Below are 17438 nucleotides of genomic sequence, written 5' to 3' on the forward strand. Positions count from 1 at the left end.
CGGTGGCGAGACTGCGCATGCGTGTCAGTGGCGTTCGCATCGGACCCGGCTGGCAGTTCCTTCTTCGGAAGGAGAGATTCCTCTGCTATGGAGTCCTACGATGTGATCGCCAACCAGCCTGTTGTGATCGACAACGTGAGTTACATCTTTTCTATTTCTGTAGGGACTTGGACTGTCCTCCCCAAAAGATTCCTTTTCCGAGTTTCCGTCTGAGCCGCCGGCTCTTTGTCACTGTCTGGGCCTGTCAGGCGGGTTCAGCAGCCGCCGCCTTCGTCCCTCCCCGACCGATAGGGTGCAGGCGAGTGGCCGGCTAGGAACGTAGGATGGAGAACTCCGGGACCGACAAAAATCAGAACCGTAGTCTAAGTGGGGTCCTTGGGCCCTTGGCTGGAAGGGCCTTAACCGCTCCGTGAGTCTGGTACTCGCCCTCCTCGGCTTCCCATCACTCTATTGGCTTGTTTGACCGTCCATCTTAGTTGACAGTCCCGCCTCTGGGCCTTGCCGGATGAGGGCAGCACTCTGCAACTATTGGCTTGCGTGCATGTCGTTCTTCCGGCCGCCATAGTGTTTTCCCGGGGCGGCCCACTAGGGCTGTGGGGATTGGTTTCGGGGATTCGGGGGGGGGGGGGGGGATTAGAGGAGAGGAGATGGGAAGGAGAGGGGAGGCGGTTAGTGTGGAGAAAGAACAGCGAAGTTTCCTTTCCTGCAAGCTGGTGGAGAGCGGGTTAGTTTAATGTCACTGGGTGGGGCCCGAGAATCTGGTATTGGAATTATTTCTGTAATTATAAATTATAGTTAATAAAGGTCAAGAAAACAGAAGGGTGACAAAGCAAATTGAGAAGCAGCTTTCCTAGCTGTTAGCTTTTAAAAATGCCAGTCTTAGGCAAAACCCTCAAAGGCAGCACCTAGGCTCTGAGTTCAAGTCCACAACCAACACACACACAATAAAGGAAACAGTAAAAAGAAGAGTGGAAAGGAGCCTGAGATATCTTTTCTAAGGTGTCAGATTAGAAAATTGCATGGAATTGAGCGTGCCTGACCAAAGGGCAACCACTTCTCTTTTCCATACAGTTTTCCCCCACCACAGGAATGCAGGTCCAGTGTTGCCAGATCTGATTTTTCAAGAGAAATCAGAAATACTAAATTTCACGTACAGTCTCCAATTTGTAACTAACTGTTGGCAGTTACTGTCAGAATATATGGTGGTATGAAAGAACAGAAAGTAGGTTAATTGCTTATGGCTGGAAAAGTGGGTACAGGTGATGAAGAATAACAGCTAATGTGTATAAAGTCTCCTTTTGGAGTGATGAGAAAATTCTAAAATTAATCATGAGTTAGAGCCAGCCTTGGCTACATAGTGAGATCTTGTCTCAGGAAAAAAAAGCTTGCTTCTGCAGTGCATGTACTAAAATTGGAACAATACAGAGAAGATTAGCATGGCCCCTGCACACGGATGACATGCAAATTCGTGAATCCTCAGATCTCAGCCTCCTGAGTAGCTAGAATTACAGGTATGAGCCACTGTGTCAGCTATTTTTGATGGTTTTTTGTTTTGTTTTGTTTTGTTTGTGGGTCATGGGGCTTGAACTCCGCCTAGGCGCTGTCCCTGAGCTCTTCAGCTCAAAGCTTCCACTCTACCCCTGGGCCTGGGCACTGTCTTCTTAGCTCTTCAGCTGAAGGCTACCATCCTACCCATGAGCCAAGCCCCACTTCCCATTTTCTAGAGGTTAATTGGAGGTAGAGTCTCAGGTCCTTTTGTTCCCGGGCTGGCTTTGAACCTTGATCCTGAGATCTCAGCATCCTGAGTAGCTAGAATTACAGGCGTGAGCTACTACACCCGGCTTATTTTTGGTGTTCTTAAAGTCAGAATCTTGGCTGTGAAATGGTATACACACAAGAAGAGGATTGGTTGGGAATGTGGCTTACTAGTAGAGTGTGCTTAGCATGCATGAGGCCCAGGGTTCAATCATAACAGCTAGAAGTGGCACTGTGGCTCAAGTAGTAGTGTACTAATCTTGAGCAAAAGAAGCTCAGGGACAGTGTTCAGGCTGACTTCTCCAAGACTGGTGTGCATGTGTGTGCATGCATACACATGCACACACACACACACAGGCACACACACAAATTTAAAAACAACAACTTCCCCCCCCCAACCAACCTTACTAAGGATTGGTAAAACAGTGAATTTTCTGGGTGCTGTGTATGAGAATGAAGTGAAGACCTTTCTGCGCCAAACAAAATACATGTTAGGCCAAACAGTTAACAACTCCTATCCTAGAATCTGTAGAATTATAAAATGTCCCTCCCCCTTTTAAAACGGGAAATAGTAAGCTTCTTTCCCTGTGTGTCAAAAACAAACAGTAATGCTTTTAAGATAAAATTTTCCAAGCCACAAGGCCTGCAGCCAGAAGATACTGGGAAAGCTGTGCTGAAGGAGTCACTCTTTTTGCCTACATGAGAATAATAGTTGGCAGTGACGGCTGGCTGCTTACTTAGACCCTCCTAAATCAAATATTTAATGAGACTACCTGTTCAAGAAGCTTCTATGGTTCATTTGTTTACTTAGCTTTGCTAAAGTGAATACCCAAGAGATGGCAGAGATGACAACTTATTTGCCTGGCATACAATTCCTTGTATATGTTGTTTACAAAAATGTTGTTACAATGTTTACAAAACTATTATTTACAAAAATGGATATGATTCCTTTATATTCTCTTGCTATATGACTTGAACAGAAATAAGCAACTCACCTAGCACAGTGGCTGACACCTGTAATCCTAGCTACTCAGGAGGCTGAGATCTGAGGATCAGGGTTCAAAGCCAGCCACACAAAAGGACCTGAGACTCTTATTTCCAATTAACCTCTAGAAAACCGTAAGTGGGGCTTGGCTCAAGGGTAGGGTGGTAGCCTTGAGCTGAAGAGCTCAGGGACAGTGCCCAGAACAAGATCAAGCCCCAAGACCTACAAACACACACATACACAAAAGCAGCAGCAGCAGAGCAGCCACTCAGCCATCTCCTTTCTTTACTGATACTTCCAGCTTCTGGCTTGGCAGTGAGAGCCAGAGGATCAAGCTGGGTCTTGTTCCTCTTTGAACATTATTCCCCTCCCTGTTTTTGTCTTTCCTGCACCACCTCTGCTGAAGGCTGCTGACGAACGTCATTCATTCAAGTTCCATATTTTAGATTTCCTTTGCCAGGCATTTGTATTTGATTTGAACTCTAGTCAGCGAGCATCTATCAGTTGAGTGCCCAGCAGATGGCAGACATTGCTGTTGTATAAAGTCTCTGACCCCAATGAACATGGACCGAAAAGAGAAAAATGGAAACCACAAATTCTAGTGGAAAACAGAATGAAATGGCTACTATGTTGTAGTTCAGATAATGGTGATTTGCTGAAAGAAATGGAAGAGCATAATCAATTCCAACTTGGTATTATTCTTCAGGAAGATGGCCTGATATTTATTTAAACTGAGCGTGTTATATTCTTGCTAGGCAGGACAGAGGAGAATAAATGAATCTGATGTCTCAATCTACCTTATTACCCAGACTTTAGTCTTTTGCTAGAAAACTAAAATTCAGACATCGAAATTATCTCTTAAAATATCCAGATCTAAAGAGCAGTTCTCATCTTTATTTTTCTTGTCTTCAATTATCTGCCAGGAGATCCAATTAGTCTATTGGCATCACCACAGGCTGGTGAAAGCAATGAGCAATCATTGAAAGCTTGAGCTGACATGTTCCCAGAGTTCTCTTGCAAAGAGCTGTTCTCTCTTGTCCACACCATGGTCTCAGAGCCCTGTGCTAGCAGTAGGAGAATTCCCTCTCCTTCCCAGTCTTTCAAGTCAGTTTATAACTGTCCCCTTCCAGGCCTTTTGGTGTGCTCTCCAGGCCAGTGAGTTTTCCTAGTGTCTCCTGTTTTCTCTCTCCAGAAGTGCCTGCTCCCTTGGAGAACTGGCTGGCCCTGCTCTCTTCATACTGCTTTCTCTGTCCTTCAGGCACTTCTTACTACACCTACCCTATCCTGTTTTACTAGGGGCAGATTCCAGGATAGCCAGTCTGTCAGACAGAGAGGGAGCCAAAAGTATGCTGGAAAGCCTTTGATGCAAAGATAATTTTAGGTGCTTAGCCAAATGTGTTCACTGGTTTCCATGTGGGATCTGGTGAAATATCACATTTTGCCCATAGGAGAAATGTTCAGGAAGGGGGAAAGGCTGAAGCTAGTTATAAAGGCAACTGCAGAGTACAGTTGGAAGGGTGAGGGTATCGGATATATATGGTGGTAGAAGTTAGTAGCTAAGACAAGGTCAGTCTGCAAGTAATATCAAGCCTACATAAGGTGGTGCCTGCCTAGAACCAATGTTCACATAAGTTGGAACCAGAGATACTGGCTGGAAAAAAGTAGATTCTTTCCCCATCCAACATACCAAATATATGTGTGATTGTAGGCCTCAGACAAGGCTTTAGGCTTCTCAACTCTTTCCCATCAGGAATCCAAGGAGTAAAACAAAGAGTAGTGGAAAAAAAAAAAAAAGAACAAACCTCGGGCCGGGAGTTTGGCCTAGTGGTTAAAGTGCTTGCCTAGCATGCATGAAGACCCGGGTTCGATTCCTCTGTACGACATACATAAAAAAAGCCAGAAGTGGTGCTGAGGCTCAAGTGGTAGAGCTCTAGCCTTGAGAAAGTCCAAGGACAGTGCTCAGGCCCTGAGCTCAAGCCCAGGACTGGCAAAAAAAAAAAAAAAAAAAAAAAAGTGAAAAAGAACAAACCTCACAAAACATAGTGCTTTGCTTCTGAATAAGAACCAGATAGCTTATGTTCCAGCGGAGTTAGGTACAAGCCTAAATGTCCTTGAGGTGGTTGTGTTGTAGTGTCCTGGAAACAAGGAGAGTTCAGGCCTGAGCAAGGAAAGTAGGTTGAAAACATCCCATGCAGGGAGAACAGAAAGAATCACGTTTCCCATCTCCATTATGTTCCTGAACTCAGCTCCTTTGAAGTTTCTAGGCACTGCCTCTTCTCAGGTTTCTTTTCTCTTCCCTTTGCTAATGTTTTCATTCCCAGAGTAAAATTCATTCAATGTAGAAAAGCAAAAGTCTGCAGAAAAATCATACCATAATATGTAAACTGTTCAAAGGAAGTCTTCTCATCCCCAGTCCCACATCCCTCCTTGCATGTGTAGTCAACTTTCTCTAAGCTCATGCAAATGTATAATTACACGTAAATATGAGCTCTCCCCCACCCCATCTCTTCTTTACATATTTCACATAGGCTCTCCAGTCTAGACTTCAACCTACCATCCCACATAGCTGCGGTGACAAGGACTACCATGCCCAGCTCTTTTGAGGTCTCATGGTCTTTCATCTTAATGGTCCTACTCTCCACCTTATAAGTAGCTAAGATTATAAGCAAGAACCACTGTGCCTGGCTGTCCGTCTAATGAAAATGGAACCATGTAATGCATGCGTCTTCTTGGTTTAGTAATAAGTCTGACTTCTCTCTCTCCTCTCTCCTCAGGGATCCGGTGTGATTAAGGCTGGTTTTGCTGGTGATCAGATCCCCAAATACTGCTTTCCAAACTAGTAAGTCACTCCATAACTTAGTCAGGACTTTGGGAGTCTTGTCAGCTTTAACATGGAGCCTTCTCTTTTAGGAGGAGGAACTCCCAGGTTAGCTGTGGTACTCAGAGTAACCACAAGCAAGGGGCCCAAGTTAAGGTTGGAATAAGCAAAGAATTGAGCGGTACAGACAAGGCAAGAGGTCTCTTTATCTTAAGTCCAATTTTATCTGATACCACAAATTTTATTATAGGGAAGTCATTGTTTAATGATTGCCTTTTCCTTTTTCTTTTTGGTGCCAGTACTAAGGCTTAAACTCAGGGCCTAGCCACTGTCCCTAAGCTTAAGGTTGCTCAAGGTTGCCATTCTATCCCTTGAGCCATACTTCTACTTCTGGGCTGTTTTTGTCGTTTGTTTTTTGTGGGGGTCTTGGGGCTTGAACTCTGGCCTGGGCACTGTCCCTAAGCTCTTCAGTTCAAGGCTACTGCCCTAACCTTGAGCCAAGCCCCACTTCCTGTTTCCTGTGCTTGGCTACTTCTGGGCTTTTTAATGGTTAATTGGAGATGAATGGACTCTCCTGTCTGGGCTGACTTTGTGATCCTTAGATCTCAGCCTCCTGAGGTTTATAGGCATAAGCACAATTATAAGCATGAGCCAATGGTGCCCAGCCGACAACTGCCTTTTTTCTTTTCTTTTTTGTCAGTCCTGGGCCTTGAACTTGGGGCCTGAGCACTGCCCTTGGGCTTTCTCAAGGCTAGAGCTCTACCACTTGAGCCACAGCACCACTTCCGGCCTTTTCTATGTATATGGTACTAAGGAATGGAACCTGGTCTTTGTGTATACCAGGCAAGCACTCTGCCACTAAGCTAAACTCCTGGCCCCACAAGTGCCTTTTTTATGGATCTTTCTTTTCTGTTTTTTCAGTCTCACTATTGGCCTAGGCTGTCCTCAGTCTTCCTGGGTTCAAGTTATCCTCTTGCCCTACTGTATTATTATTAGTTGTAGTAGTTTACATTTTTTTTTATTTTTTTTTTTTTGTTGCCAGTTCTAGGGCTTGAACTCAGGGACTGGGCACTGACATTGAGCCTCTTTGTGCTCAAGGCTAGCGCTATACTACTTGAGCTACAGCACCTCTTCCAGCCTTTTCTGAATGGATTATTGGAGATAAGCGTCTCATGAACTTTTCTGCTTGGACTAGCTTCCAACCTGGATCCTCAGTTCCTGGGTAGCTAGTATTATAGGCCTAAGCCACCAGTACCCAGCCTGCCTTAGTTTCTTGAATAGCTGGTACTATAGACTCATGATATTATACCCAGTCCAGCAAACTCTATAAAATTACTCTATTTCCCAGGATGGGCTTACCGTTAAGCCATAGATATCATCTTAGTCAGAATGAGTTCCTCAGAGCTTTCCTCTTTTTTTTTTTTTTTTTATTGTAATTAGTAAAAGGGTTACATGATATTTGCCAGATAGAAAGTGCATTAATTCGGGGCTGGGAGTTTGGCCTAGTGGTTAAAAGTGCTTGCCTAGCATGCATGAAGACCCGGGTTCAATTCCTCGGTACCACATACATAGAAAAAAAAGCCGGAAGTGGTGCTGAGGCTCAAGTGGTAGAGCTCTAGCCTTGAGAAAGTCCAAGGACAGTGCTCAGGCCCTGAGCTCAAGCCCAAGGACTGGTAAAAAATAACCAAAAAACCAGCCCTGGAGCCCAGAGCTTTATACATGGTGAGCAAGTGTTCTGTACCACTGAGCTATACTTCAGTCCCCAAAAGATTTTGAGTTAACCACTCAGAAATATTTATTTTCATGTCTATTTTGGTTACACATATGTTATGGAAAGAAGTAGAGATACAGAATCTTCTAAATTTTGTTTTAATAATTTATAAAAATGGGCTGGGAGTTTAGCCTATGGCTCAAGGCCAGGACTGGCAAAAAAAAAAAAAAATATATATATATATAAAACAATATTCAAGTAACTTCAGATAACTTTTGTTCTCCATAAAATTTATAGAAAATATACAAGCAGGAAAAAATTAACTACAACCGGTCACCAGTGGCCCATGCCTGCAATTATAGCTATTCAGTAGACTGAGATTGGAGGATTGTAGTTCAAAGCCAGCCCAGGCAGGAAAGTCCGTGAGACTCTTATCTCCAGGAAACTATTCAGAAAAGGCCAGAAATGGTGCTGTAGTAGAGTGCTAATCTTGAGCCAAAGAAGCTCACAGTGTCCAGGCCCAGAGTTCAAGCACTAGGACTGGCAAAAAAAAAATTAAATCAACTGTACCCTCACTAGTCAGAGGTACACACAGTAGAACTGGATTATAGATATGCATCTATATGTATACTCTTCCTGTGTCTGCCCTGAAATGTTCTTCCCTGCTGTCTTTTCTAGTGTGGGCAGACCCAAGCATGTTCGTGTCATGGCAGGAGCCCTTGAAGGTGACATCTTCATTGGCCCCAAAGCTGAGGTAATTGATAGACCTACAGAAGCAGCCCCAAGCCAGCAGAGGACTTTAATTATTCATCACATAGGATGTGTCTTAGGAGGTGGACATAACCATGAGTAAAAGGAGCAGTTTTCTCCTAAAATCTCTCCTTTGGTCCTCTCTTTGACTTATTTCTCCCAAGAGCAGCCTCTGGACTTGGAGAAAAAATGTTTAGAACCTGTCTTTGGAAACTAGAAACACTTTTTGTATATTTTATCATTTCCTTTCCAGTGATCAGACTAGCTTGGTTATGTTTTCAGCAAAAGGAACTCAGAGAGGAGATCCTGTCTGGTGTGCCCTAGGTGTGAGTTAATTATCATTGTTCTGGTAGAGCCCCGAGGAAGAGAACAACAGAATCATTATTGCCAACTTTAGCTCGAAGGCCAGAGGTCAAACCTAGGAGATTGGGTCCTGAAATCAGGCAGTGAGGAGTCAACTTATCTCTTGCATTGGAAGGTTATAAAAAATGCTAAAGCCCTCTACTTTGTAGCTTCTTGGGCAGCCAGGGCAGTTGTAGAATACATTCAAGAAGCATAGTGCTCTCCCTCAACTTGGAGGAGGGCTGTGGGATAGCTCAGGAAATGCAAACTCCTTTGGAAGTGATTTGGCCTTCACAACTTGGGCCTGGGAGAACAAGGTCCCAGGGAGCATCTGACTGCTGCTGCAAGTTTGCCTTCTGTCTACAGGAGCACCGAGGGCTGCTGTCCATTCGCTACCCTATGGAGCATGGGATTGTCAAGGACTGGAATGACATGGAACGCATCTGGCAGTATGTTTATTCAAAGGACCAGCTGCAGACTTTCTCAGAAGAGGTAAAAGCCCTGTGTACAGGTCCCTCATGTGCTATAGAAAGCTGAGGACCTCTTCCCAAGATAATGAAGTTGATGATGACCCCTGCCAAGAGCATTTGGAGACTTGTTGTGTGCTAAACAATTTACTCTCACATTCCTATAAGATGCAGATAATATAATGTCCATATTACAAACAAAGGAATAGAAAGATGAGAGGTAAAATAGTATTTCCATGATCACCCAGTGGATAAGGTATCAGAGCTGGGATTCACAGCTATGTCTTCCAGAATTCAGAGCCTATGCTTATTAACTTTCAAGAAAGTAACTTATTTCAAAGACACAAACTGCATCCATTTCCAGGGAAAGAGATCTTTCAAAGTTTTAAAGGTATTTCAATATTAAAGTAAGTTTTCTTTTTTTTTTTTTTTTTTTTTTTTTTTTTTGCCAGTCCTGGGCTTGAGCTCAGGGCCTGAGCACTGTCCTTGGACTTTCTCAAGGCTAAAGCTCTACCACTGGAGCCTCAGCACCACTTCTGGCTTTTTTCTATGTATGTTGTACCGAGGAATTGAACCCAGGTCTTTGTGCATGCTAGGCAAGCACTCTACCACTAGGCCAAACTCCCAGACCTGAAAATACTTAAATAGTTTAATATTTTTTATCTTTATAATTTAACAAAATGTTCTTGACAATGGCAAGTATAAGGTTATAGGGGCTTACAGAAGAATGTTGGAGGATAAGAAGGGGAGGCAGAAGGTGGAGCTGAGGACACAATGGAACTTTAATAGGACATGAATTTTGAAAGCTGAAAAACACAACTTGGGCAGGGCTTGGTGACAAGTTGAGTTTCCCTTTTTTTTTTTTTTGGAGGGAGGTTGACAAAGGTTCCTTGGGCTCTCAAGCAGTCCCAGGAAGGGCTTCTCCCCTGGGCTCACACTCACTGCTCTCTGGGCTCTTTTCATCAGCATCCTGTGCTCCTGACTGAGGCACCTCTAAATCCAAGGAAAAACCGAGAACGAGCTGCTGAGGTGTTCTTCGAGACCTTCAATGTGCCAGCTCTTTTCATCTCCATGCAAGCTGTGCTTAGCCTGTAAGTAGCATCCTGGCTGGTTTCCCATAGCCTCTCTTAGGGAAAGCAGTCCCTTGGCCCAGTTGAGACTGCCTCACTCAAATTGGTTCAGAGTAACAAGCCCACTCATCTGTAGTTAGAAAGTGTTAAAGCTAGTGGGAAAGAGAAACTGGACACTAAGGCTTCTAAACAGGTTTGGCACCCAAGCCTCTCTGCCTCATCTGCTGACAAGGCTGCTTAATGTGTTCAAGTATTTACTTAATACTGAGCTCCAAGTGCTCTGCTAGGTTGCTACTACAGTCATAGTACAAACCACCACAGTCTTGTCCTTCTACCCTATCATTCCTGTCCTGTTCCCCACCTTGTCTCAAACCTGCTCTGTCTCCTAGAAGATTAGTACACACGTGATATGCATCAGTGTTCAGGATATGTTTGACCCCATTAAACAAGGTACTTTGGACAACAAATTACACTGCAAGCCAGCATTTAGATAAACATTTCTGGGCTAGGAATATAGCTCAGATGGAATACTTGCCCAGCATGCACAAGGCCTTGGGCTCTGTCCTTCAACACCACAAACAAAAAATAGAAAGATTAGGAGATTTCATATCCAAACGCAGATTTCCAACCTCAGAGTGTGGGGGACAGGGAGGTCTGGAACTGCTGGGCCTGCATTTCTAGAGGGTGAAAAATCAGCCAGAGCTGGTAGCAGCTGCCGTAGCAGAAAAGTCTTTACAAACTGATTTTGCTCCATTCCCTGCTGTCCTCTCAACACTGAACACTGAGGCAGTGCCCATTGCTCTTTATGAAACAGCTAGAGGGCTGGGATATAGCTCAGTGGCAAGGCACTTGCCTGGCAAGTGTAATGTCCTGGTTTGATCTCCAGTATCAAAAAAAAAAAAAAAAAAAAGACAAGCCACTGGCTGGGAGTTTGGCCTAGTGGCAGAGTACTTGCCTAGCATGCAAGAAGGCCCGGGTTCGATTCCTTGGTACCACATGCATAGAAAAAAGCTGGAAGTGGTGCTGAGGCTCAAGTGGTAGAGCTCTAGCCTTGAGAAAGTCCAAGGACAAGGCTCATCAAGCCCTGAGCTAAAGCCCAGGACTGGCAAAAAAAAAAAAGAAAGAAAGAAAAGACAAGCTGGGGATGGTGGCTCATGCCTGTAATCCTAGCTACTCAGGAGGCTCATGGTTCAAAGCCAGCCCAGGTACCATAGACCAAGAAACTCTTCTCTCCAATTAATCACTAGAAAATGGGAAGTGGGGCTGTGGCTCAAGGGGTAGGGCAGTAGCCTTGAGCTAAAGAGCTCAGGGTCAGTGAAGGCCCAGAGTTTAAGCTCCATGACCCACAAAAAAAAAAAGTATACATACATACAAATGTATATATGTATATGCACTTAAACAACTGGAGTTTTGCCCTCATATCACAGAAGTACATGTATCTGAACCCTTACCCCTACCAAAAGAAAATAAATACATGGACCTCAAAGGCCATGTGATAAGAAAAAGCTAGTTATACGTGACAAGGTCTTTTTCTTCTTTACTCATTCACTTTGACTTGACATTTCGGTTTTATTTCCTCTTGTCCAGAGTAAAAACTGCCCTTTAAGCTATGTGGTAGAGCAATTGTCTGAGACTGAAAAGCTTACTACTTTCCAGGGGGTTGGGAAGGGACCCTGGAGAAGCTCAGTTCCTTTGTTCAGTATTTGCAGTATTAGCCCTTTGGAAAGGCCAGGAGAAAGGCAGGACCAAGCATTAATTCAACTGTCATTAAACTTTAAGAAGTGGTTTTCATCCAGGTGCCAATATCTCAAGCCTATAATCCTGGGCCTGGATCCTAGTGGTAGAGTGCTCACCTAGCATGCTGAAAGCCCTGGGTTTGATTCCTCAGTACCATATACACAGAAAAAGCCAGAAGTGGTGCTGTGGCTCAAGTGGCAGAGCACTAGCCTTGAGCAAAGAAGTGCCCAAGGACAGTGCCCAGGCCATGAGTTCAAGCTCCAGGACTGGCAAAAACTACCACAAAAAACCTATAATCCTTGCCGGGAGTTTGGCCTAATGGTAGAGTGCTTACCTAGCATGCACAAAGACCTGGGTTCAATTCCTTAGTACCACATATATATATATAGAAAGTGGTGGTATGGCTCAAGTGGCAGAGCACTAGCCTTGAGAAAGCCCAAGGACAATGCTCAGGCCCTGAGTACAAGCCCCAGGACTGGCCAAAAAACCTGTAATCCTAGCCCAGGCAGGAAAGTCCATGAGGATCTGACCTCCAATTAACTACCAAAAAGCCAGAAGTGGAGTTAGGGCTCATGTATTACAACACTAGCCTGGACAAAAAAGCTTAGTCCCCAGGCTCTGAGTTCCTCCCATCAACCGCTGTTTATAAAAGGGGGAAAGAAGAGAAGAGAAGAGAAAAGGGATCTAAGGGAGTATAGTAGAGGAGTTGAAGTTGTTCGAAGTACATAAACACATGTATAGAATGTCACAATGAGTCCCCTTATACTATCAATGTATGCTGATAAAAAATAGTAAAATAATCTTCTGACTAAAAAGTAAAAGTAACCCAGACTGAGGAGGTACAGGGATCAGTAATAGTTTGTCCCTTTGCTTCAGTTATGCCACAGGCAGGACCACAGGTGTAGTGCTGGATTCTGGGGATGGTGTCACCCATGCAGTGCCTATTTATGAGGGCTTCGCCATGCCTCACTCAATCATGCGCATTGACATCGCTGGCCGAGATGTCTCTCGCTTCCTCCGCCTCTACCTGCGTAAGGAAGGCTATGATTTCCACTCATCCTCTGAATTTGAGATTGTGAAGGCCATAAAAGAAGTAAGTGCTTCCCATGGTCCTAAGAGTAGAATGGAGGATGTGACCTGTTAGTGGGGTGGGTGAAATTCCTATCTGGGTCTCATGAGTCATGTTCCTTTCTTCCCAGCAAGCCTCCTACTCCTCTCTCCCACTAACAGATTCTGAATGCTGCCATCTGGTGGGGAGAAAGAAAACTCCTACTCCTAAACTGGGTGATGAGTATACAGTATTGCTGCAAATTACATAGGTTCTTTAACTCATTTTTGAAAAGTCAGACGCATTCTTTATAAGTAAATAGGACCCTCCTGCTACCTATGACTGGAAGGAAAATTTTCAGCTAGTAGTAGAGACCTACAACCATATGAAAGGTAGAAGGAGAACAACTTGTAGGCCTGGGATAATTGTAAGATTGTGGTCTCAGGCCCAGGAGTCTAAAAACCATGTTTTCAAGCTTGCTTACCAGAAAGACTGAAAAGAGTAAGAATTCATATCCTAAGCACCACCTCACACAAAACAGACACAGCTTTTACAACCTTTGAGCCACAGCACATCACTCCCAGGGGACTTTGACTGGATGTGTACCAGGTTTCCTGTCAGTCTGACTGTTGTTCTTGGTTCTGCAGAGAGCCTGCTACCTGTCCATAAACCCTCAGAAGGATGAGACACTAGAGACCGAGAAGGCCCAGTACTACCTGCCTGATGGCAGCACCATTGAGGTAGTGGCTGGACCTCTTCTTCTCCCCACCCTCCCTTCCCCCTCCCCTGCAGATCCATAAAAACTCTGGGCCCAAACTCTCCACTAGGACCTGATGCTACCGGGAAGCAGGGATTGTCCCTCTGTGTGGAGGGGAAGAAGCTTCAAAGGAATTTCCCTAGGTCAAGGTGAACTGGGAAGTGTAATGATTTGTACCATCTTTACCCACTCTTGGCATGGAGAAGTTGCTGTTCCCTAGAATTCTGTGGACAGAAAATTTCCATGAGTGAGTGGCAGAAAAGCAGAGTGAAGAGTAAATGTAGGATCTTCCCCTCTTAATTTCCCAGAAGCCCTATTTGTTACCAGGAACTCTGTCCTTCTACTCAAGGTCCTTAATATCCAGGGTCTGTCTTGAGCCTAGTCCTATGACCACTGTGTTCCTAGGAAAGTAGTCACAGAGGCCTCATCTATTCTCTACCCCAGGGGACTTCACTCCCAGCTCCACTTTTTAAATTATTCCTTTACCCCACAGATTGGTCCCTCCCGATTCCGAGCTCCTGAGCTACTGTTCAGGCCAGACCTGATTGGTGAGGAAAGCGAAGGCATCCATGAGGTTCTGGTATTTGCCATCCAGAAGTCTGACATGGACCTGCGGCGTACACTTTTCTCAAACATTGTCCTTTCCGGGGGCTCGACCCTGTTCAAAGGTTGGTCTTTCCTCTTAGGGCCCTTTCCCAGGAAGCATCCTGAGTCCTGCTGGGCTCAGATATCCAGTGACTCAAGACTTCTTTTCTGCCCTTTCAGGTTTTGGAGACAGGCTACTGAGTGAAGTGAAGAAACTAGCTCCAAAAGACGTGAAGATCAGGGTAGGAGCATGCCGGGGCGTACGGGGTTGGGCTGGGCTTGTAAGGACCCATGCTCTTCTGGCAACACAAGGTGACTCCAAGCATACAGCCTGACTCTGACAACCAGGCCTGCCCAAAAAAGGCCCATTCTCATTCTCCTTCTTCACCCAGAAGACAGTTCCAGTAGCTGATGTAGCAGGCACTAGGCTAGCATCCCACTGGTCCTTCTCAAAAAAACCCTGTGAAATTGACAAGAGGTTGACTGCCACTATGCTTCATGCCCAAGTGGCTCCCTGTCACAGCACCTTCTGTTTCACTATGTGCTGTGGGGAGCTGGCTGCCCTGGAGAGAAAGGACCCTAAAAGAGGGGGTGCAGTTCCTGCTGTGGATCTGCTTCCCCATGGAGTATCAAGGCTGGCCACAGACAGACCCCCAAGTCCGGTAGAAGCAGAGCTCTCCGTGTGCTCCATGGCATGCACCCACCCCTTCATCAGTGAGACAGTGCTAGACGGCAAAGAGAGGACGATAGAGGCTTCAGGTTCCTCTTTGTACCCATTTCTGCAGATATCTGCACCCCAGGAGAGACTGTACTCTACATGGATTGGGTAAGTAGCTTGTCTGGGGATAAGAGTGGAAGCAAGGCCGGGAGTTTGGCCTAGTGGTAAAGTACTTGCCTAGCATACATGAAGACTGGATTCCATTCCTCGGTACCACATACAGAGTGGTGCTGTGGCTCAAATGGTAGAGCGCTAGCCTTGAGGAAAGCCCAAGGACAGTGCTCAAGCCTTGAGTTCAAGCCCAGGACTGGGGAAAAAAAAAAAAAGTGGAAGCAAAAGCACGAATTACTCCTCCCTCCCTTCTGTCCCTTTGAAGAAAGGCTTTATCCACCCCCAGGGAGCCCACTGGCTCCAGGGTTTTTTCTCACTGTTCCTTTGGCTTCCCTCTACTCCAGGGGCTCTATCCTTGCCTCCCTGGACACCTTTAAGAAGATGTGGGTCTCCAAGAAGGAGTATGAAGAAGATGGTGCCCGGTCCATCCATAGGAAAACCTTCTAATGTTGAGACATCATCTTCACCTCTGAAGTTAACTCCACGTTCAAACTCGCTTTCTTGAGTCGGAGTGTTTGCGAGGAACTGCCTGTATGTGTGAGTGCGTGTGTGGGTACGAGTGTGTGAACATAAATGAGCGCCGTGCGGCCCAGGGATCCTCGGGCCCAGAACGATGAACTACCCATAATGGCGACGGCCTCAGGCCTGCGGTTGACCACTACCTGGCCTGTCAGGGACCCCACTCCTTCCTCAGCTGGGCCTTTGGCTGGCTGTAGGAGACTGTGGCTACCACCAGAGGGAGATCTTGCTGCTGCCGATTCTACACTGGGCTGGCCCCATCCTATCCCTGCCCAACAGGGCACCCTGAGGCCTGAACCAGTGCTGCCCCCTGCTGGCCCTCGCTCAGCATTATGCTCTCCATGCCTTCTAGATCATGGACTGAAGACTGGGGCCGGGATTAAGTTCTGAGTGGTTGTGTTCTAGTTTGAGTTTAAGCGGCTGGGAAATCACAGCAGTGGGTTCAGAGACTCTTGGGTCAGGAGATAGCAGGATGTCTTCACATCCACCTGGAGGCCAGGACCACACTAGGCATTTGAGGACAGTGGGAGGCTGATTGACTGCCGACTTGATGCTCCTAAGTGCCGGTCCCATCCAAGGGGGTCTTGGGAAAACTTAAGAAGGGGCCTATTGGCTCTAGGTTCTGTTCCTTGCTTCTCATCCGTCCTTGTTGTAATGCCATCTGAACAGTTTTATTTATTGAAGTGTTCTGTTTTGTTTTTTTTTCCAGTAAGCAGACTACGGGGAGGAAAGGGGCTGCACTGCCTCCTACCCACCAGTCACCCTGCTCATACTGATGTTTACATCACCTAGGCTTAGCATAGCACCCAGGGCCCACATCACTCCCTACTGACGATGAGCTGACAGTATCCCTAGGCCTTAGGGCCCTTTGAGAATGGAGGCTACAACACTCAAAGCCCCCCCCCCCCCCCCCCCCCGCCCCAGCCTCTTTAGTTCTCCCTCCTCCCCTTGCTCACTTCCCTGGAACCAACAGGCTGGCTATCAGAAACAGGAAGTCAGGTCATTATTCGGCAGAGACCCTTTTGCAAGGGAGAGTTCTAGGGAATGAATCCCTAGCACTAAAGAAAGCTGCCATTAGCCAAGTTGCCTTCTGTCGTTCTAGATGACCAGAACTAGGTTCAGAGGGCAGACAGGTCCCCTCTGGGTTGATCATGTGCTACTCCTGACTTTGGACCTGTTTGGAAAGGGAGGAAAGGGTCCAGACCAAAGTGCCAGGAGCCAGTGGGCTCAGGCCTGGCTCCTAGCCACCACCTAAGGGGCTTCAGCCCAGATGGTACAAAGCTGGGGCAAGGCTCTTCACTAGCACCTTCACCTGTGATACCAAGTCCCACTCTAGTTCCAGGTTCCAGGCAGTATTCTCCCCCATCCCATGCCGTCTTATGACCAAAGGCCCCTGCCACATTGGGCCAAGCAGGTGTGTGTGAAAGTGATGTGGCGACCTGTGGACTGCAGTGCGCTTAAGCAGCTCACCTCCCTTCTCTTAGCCCAAGCCCATCCCTTACACAGCCTCGCATAAACCACGTTGCCTGGTGGGGCCCAGTGTACTTAAATAAAGTTGTTCCAATAGACATATAGCTGGCCTCTGTCTGTGACCAGTGTTGAATGGGAAGAAGAAGGAGCTGGTGGTTGTGAATGGAGACCAGGCCTGGTCTGTCTTCTGCCAGGCACTATTGTACCAGTCAAACAACCTGGCTAAGCTGTAGTCCAAGTCCCAGTCTGTTGGGTGCCTGAAGAGATAATGCTGTTCACACCGAAGTCCAGGTTCAAGAACTGAGGGTCTCCCAAACTTCAGTGGCACATGCCTGTAATCCTAACTACTTGGGAAGCTGAGACCTGAGGATCAAGGTTCAAAGGCAGCTGAGCAGATAAATCCCAGAGAATTATCTATTTTTGCTGGCCCTGGGACTTAAACTCAGGGCCTAGGTATTGTCCCTGAGCCTCTTTGTGCTCAAGGCTAGTGATCTATCACTCTGAGCCACAGCACCACATCTAGATTTTTCTGAGTGGTTTACTGAGATAAGTCTCTCACAGACTTTCCTGTCCAGGCTGGCTTTGAACAGGGATC

At 46.1% G+C, this 17438-nt stretch overlaps 1 protein-coding gene and 1 non-coding gene across 2 annotated transcripts; both read left to right on the forward strand.

Moving 5' to 3' along the window:
• Window positions 1–18: 18 nt before the first annotated feature.
• On the forward strand, window positions 19–16947 carry Actr1a (actin related protein 1A). The gene is made up of 11 exons (XM_090345990.1): window positions 19–135; window positions 5515–5579; window positions 7948–8023; window positions 8728–8853; window positions 9795–9919; window positions 12512–12728; window positions 13331–13423; window positions 13934–14108; window positions 14206–14267; window positions 14811–14851; window positions 15199–16947. Exons 1-11 carry the CDS (start codon window positions 88–90, stop codon window positions 15299–15301), a joined length of 1131 nt encoding a protein of 376 aa, XP_090202116.1. The 5' UTR covers window positions 19–87; the 3' UTR covers window positions 15302–16947.
• LOC150053896 (U6 spliceosomal RNA) lies at window positions 1384–1486 on the forward strand. Its single transcript, XR_016537969.1, has one exon. It is a non-coding gene; the product is annotated as a U6 spliceosomal RNA (small nuclear RNA).
• Window positions 16948–17438: the final 491 nt, after the last annotated feature.

The sequence above is a fragment of the Megascapheus bottae genome, chromosome 15 (assembly GCF_031878675.1).
Source record: "Megascapheus bottae isolate mThoBot1 chromosome 15, mThoBot2.hap1, whole genome shotgun sequence".
Classification (NCBI taxonomy): Eukaryota; Metazoa; Chordata; class Mammalia; order Rodentia; family Geomyidae; genus Megascapheus; species Megascapheus bottae.

Bases quoted from the DNA above. Each gene is read 5' to 3' on its own strand.
- Actr1a (XM_090345990.1), top strand. From the start codon at position 88: ATGGAGTCCTACGATGTGATCGCCAACCAGCCTGTTGTGATCGACAAC. The intron at 8,854-9,794 runs GTAAAAGCCCTG...TCTTTTCATCAG, and splicing joins TGCAGACTTTCTCAGAAGAG to CATCCTGTGCTCCTGACTGA. The intron at 14,268-14,810 runs GTAGGAGCATGC...CCATTTCTGCAG, and splicing joins CAAAAGACGTGAAGATCAGG to ATATCTGCACCCCAGGAGAG.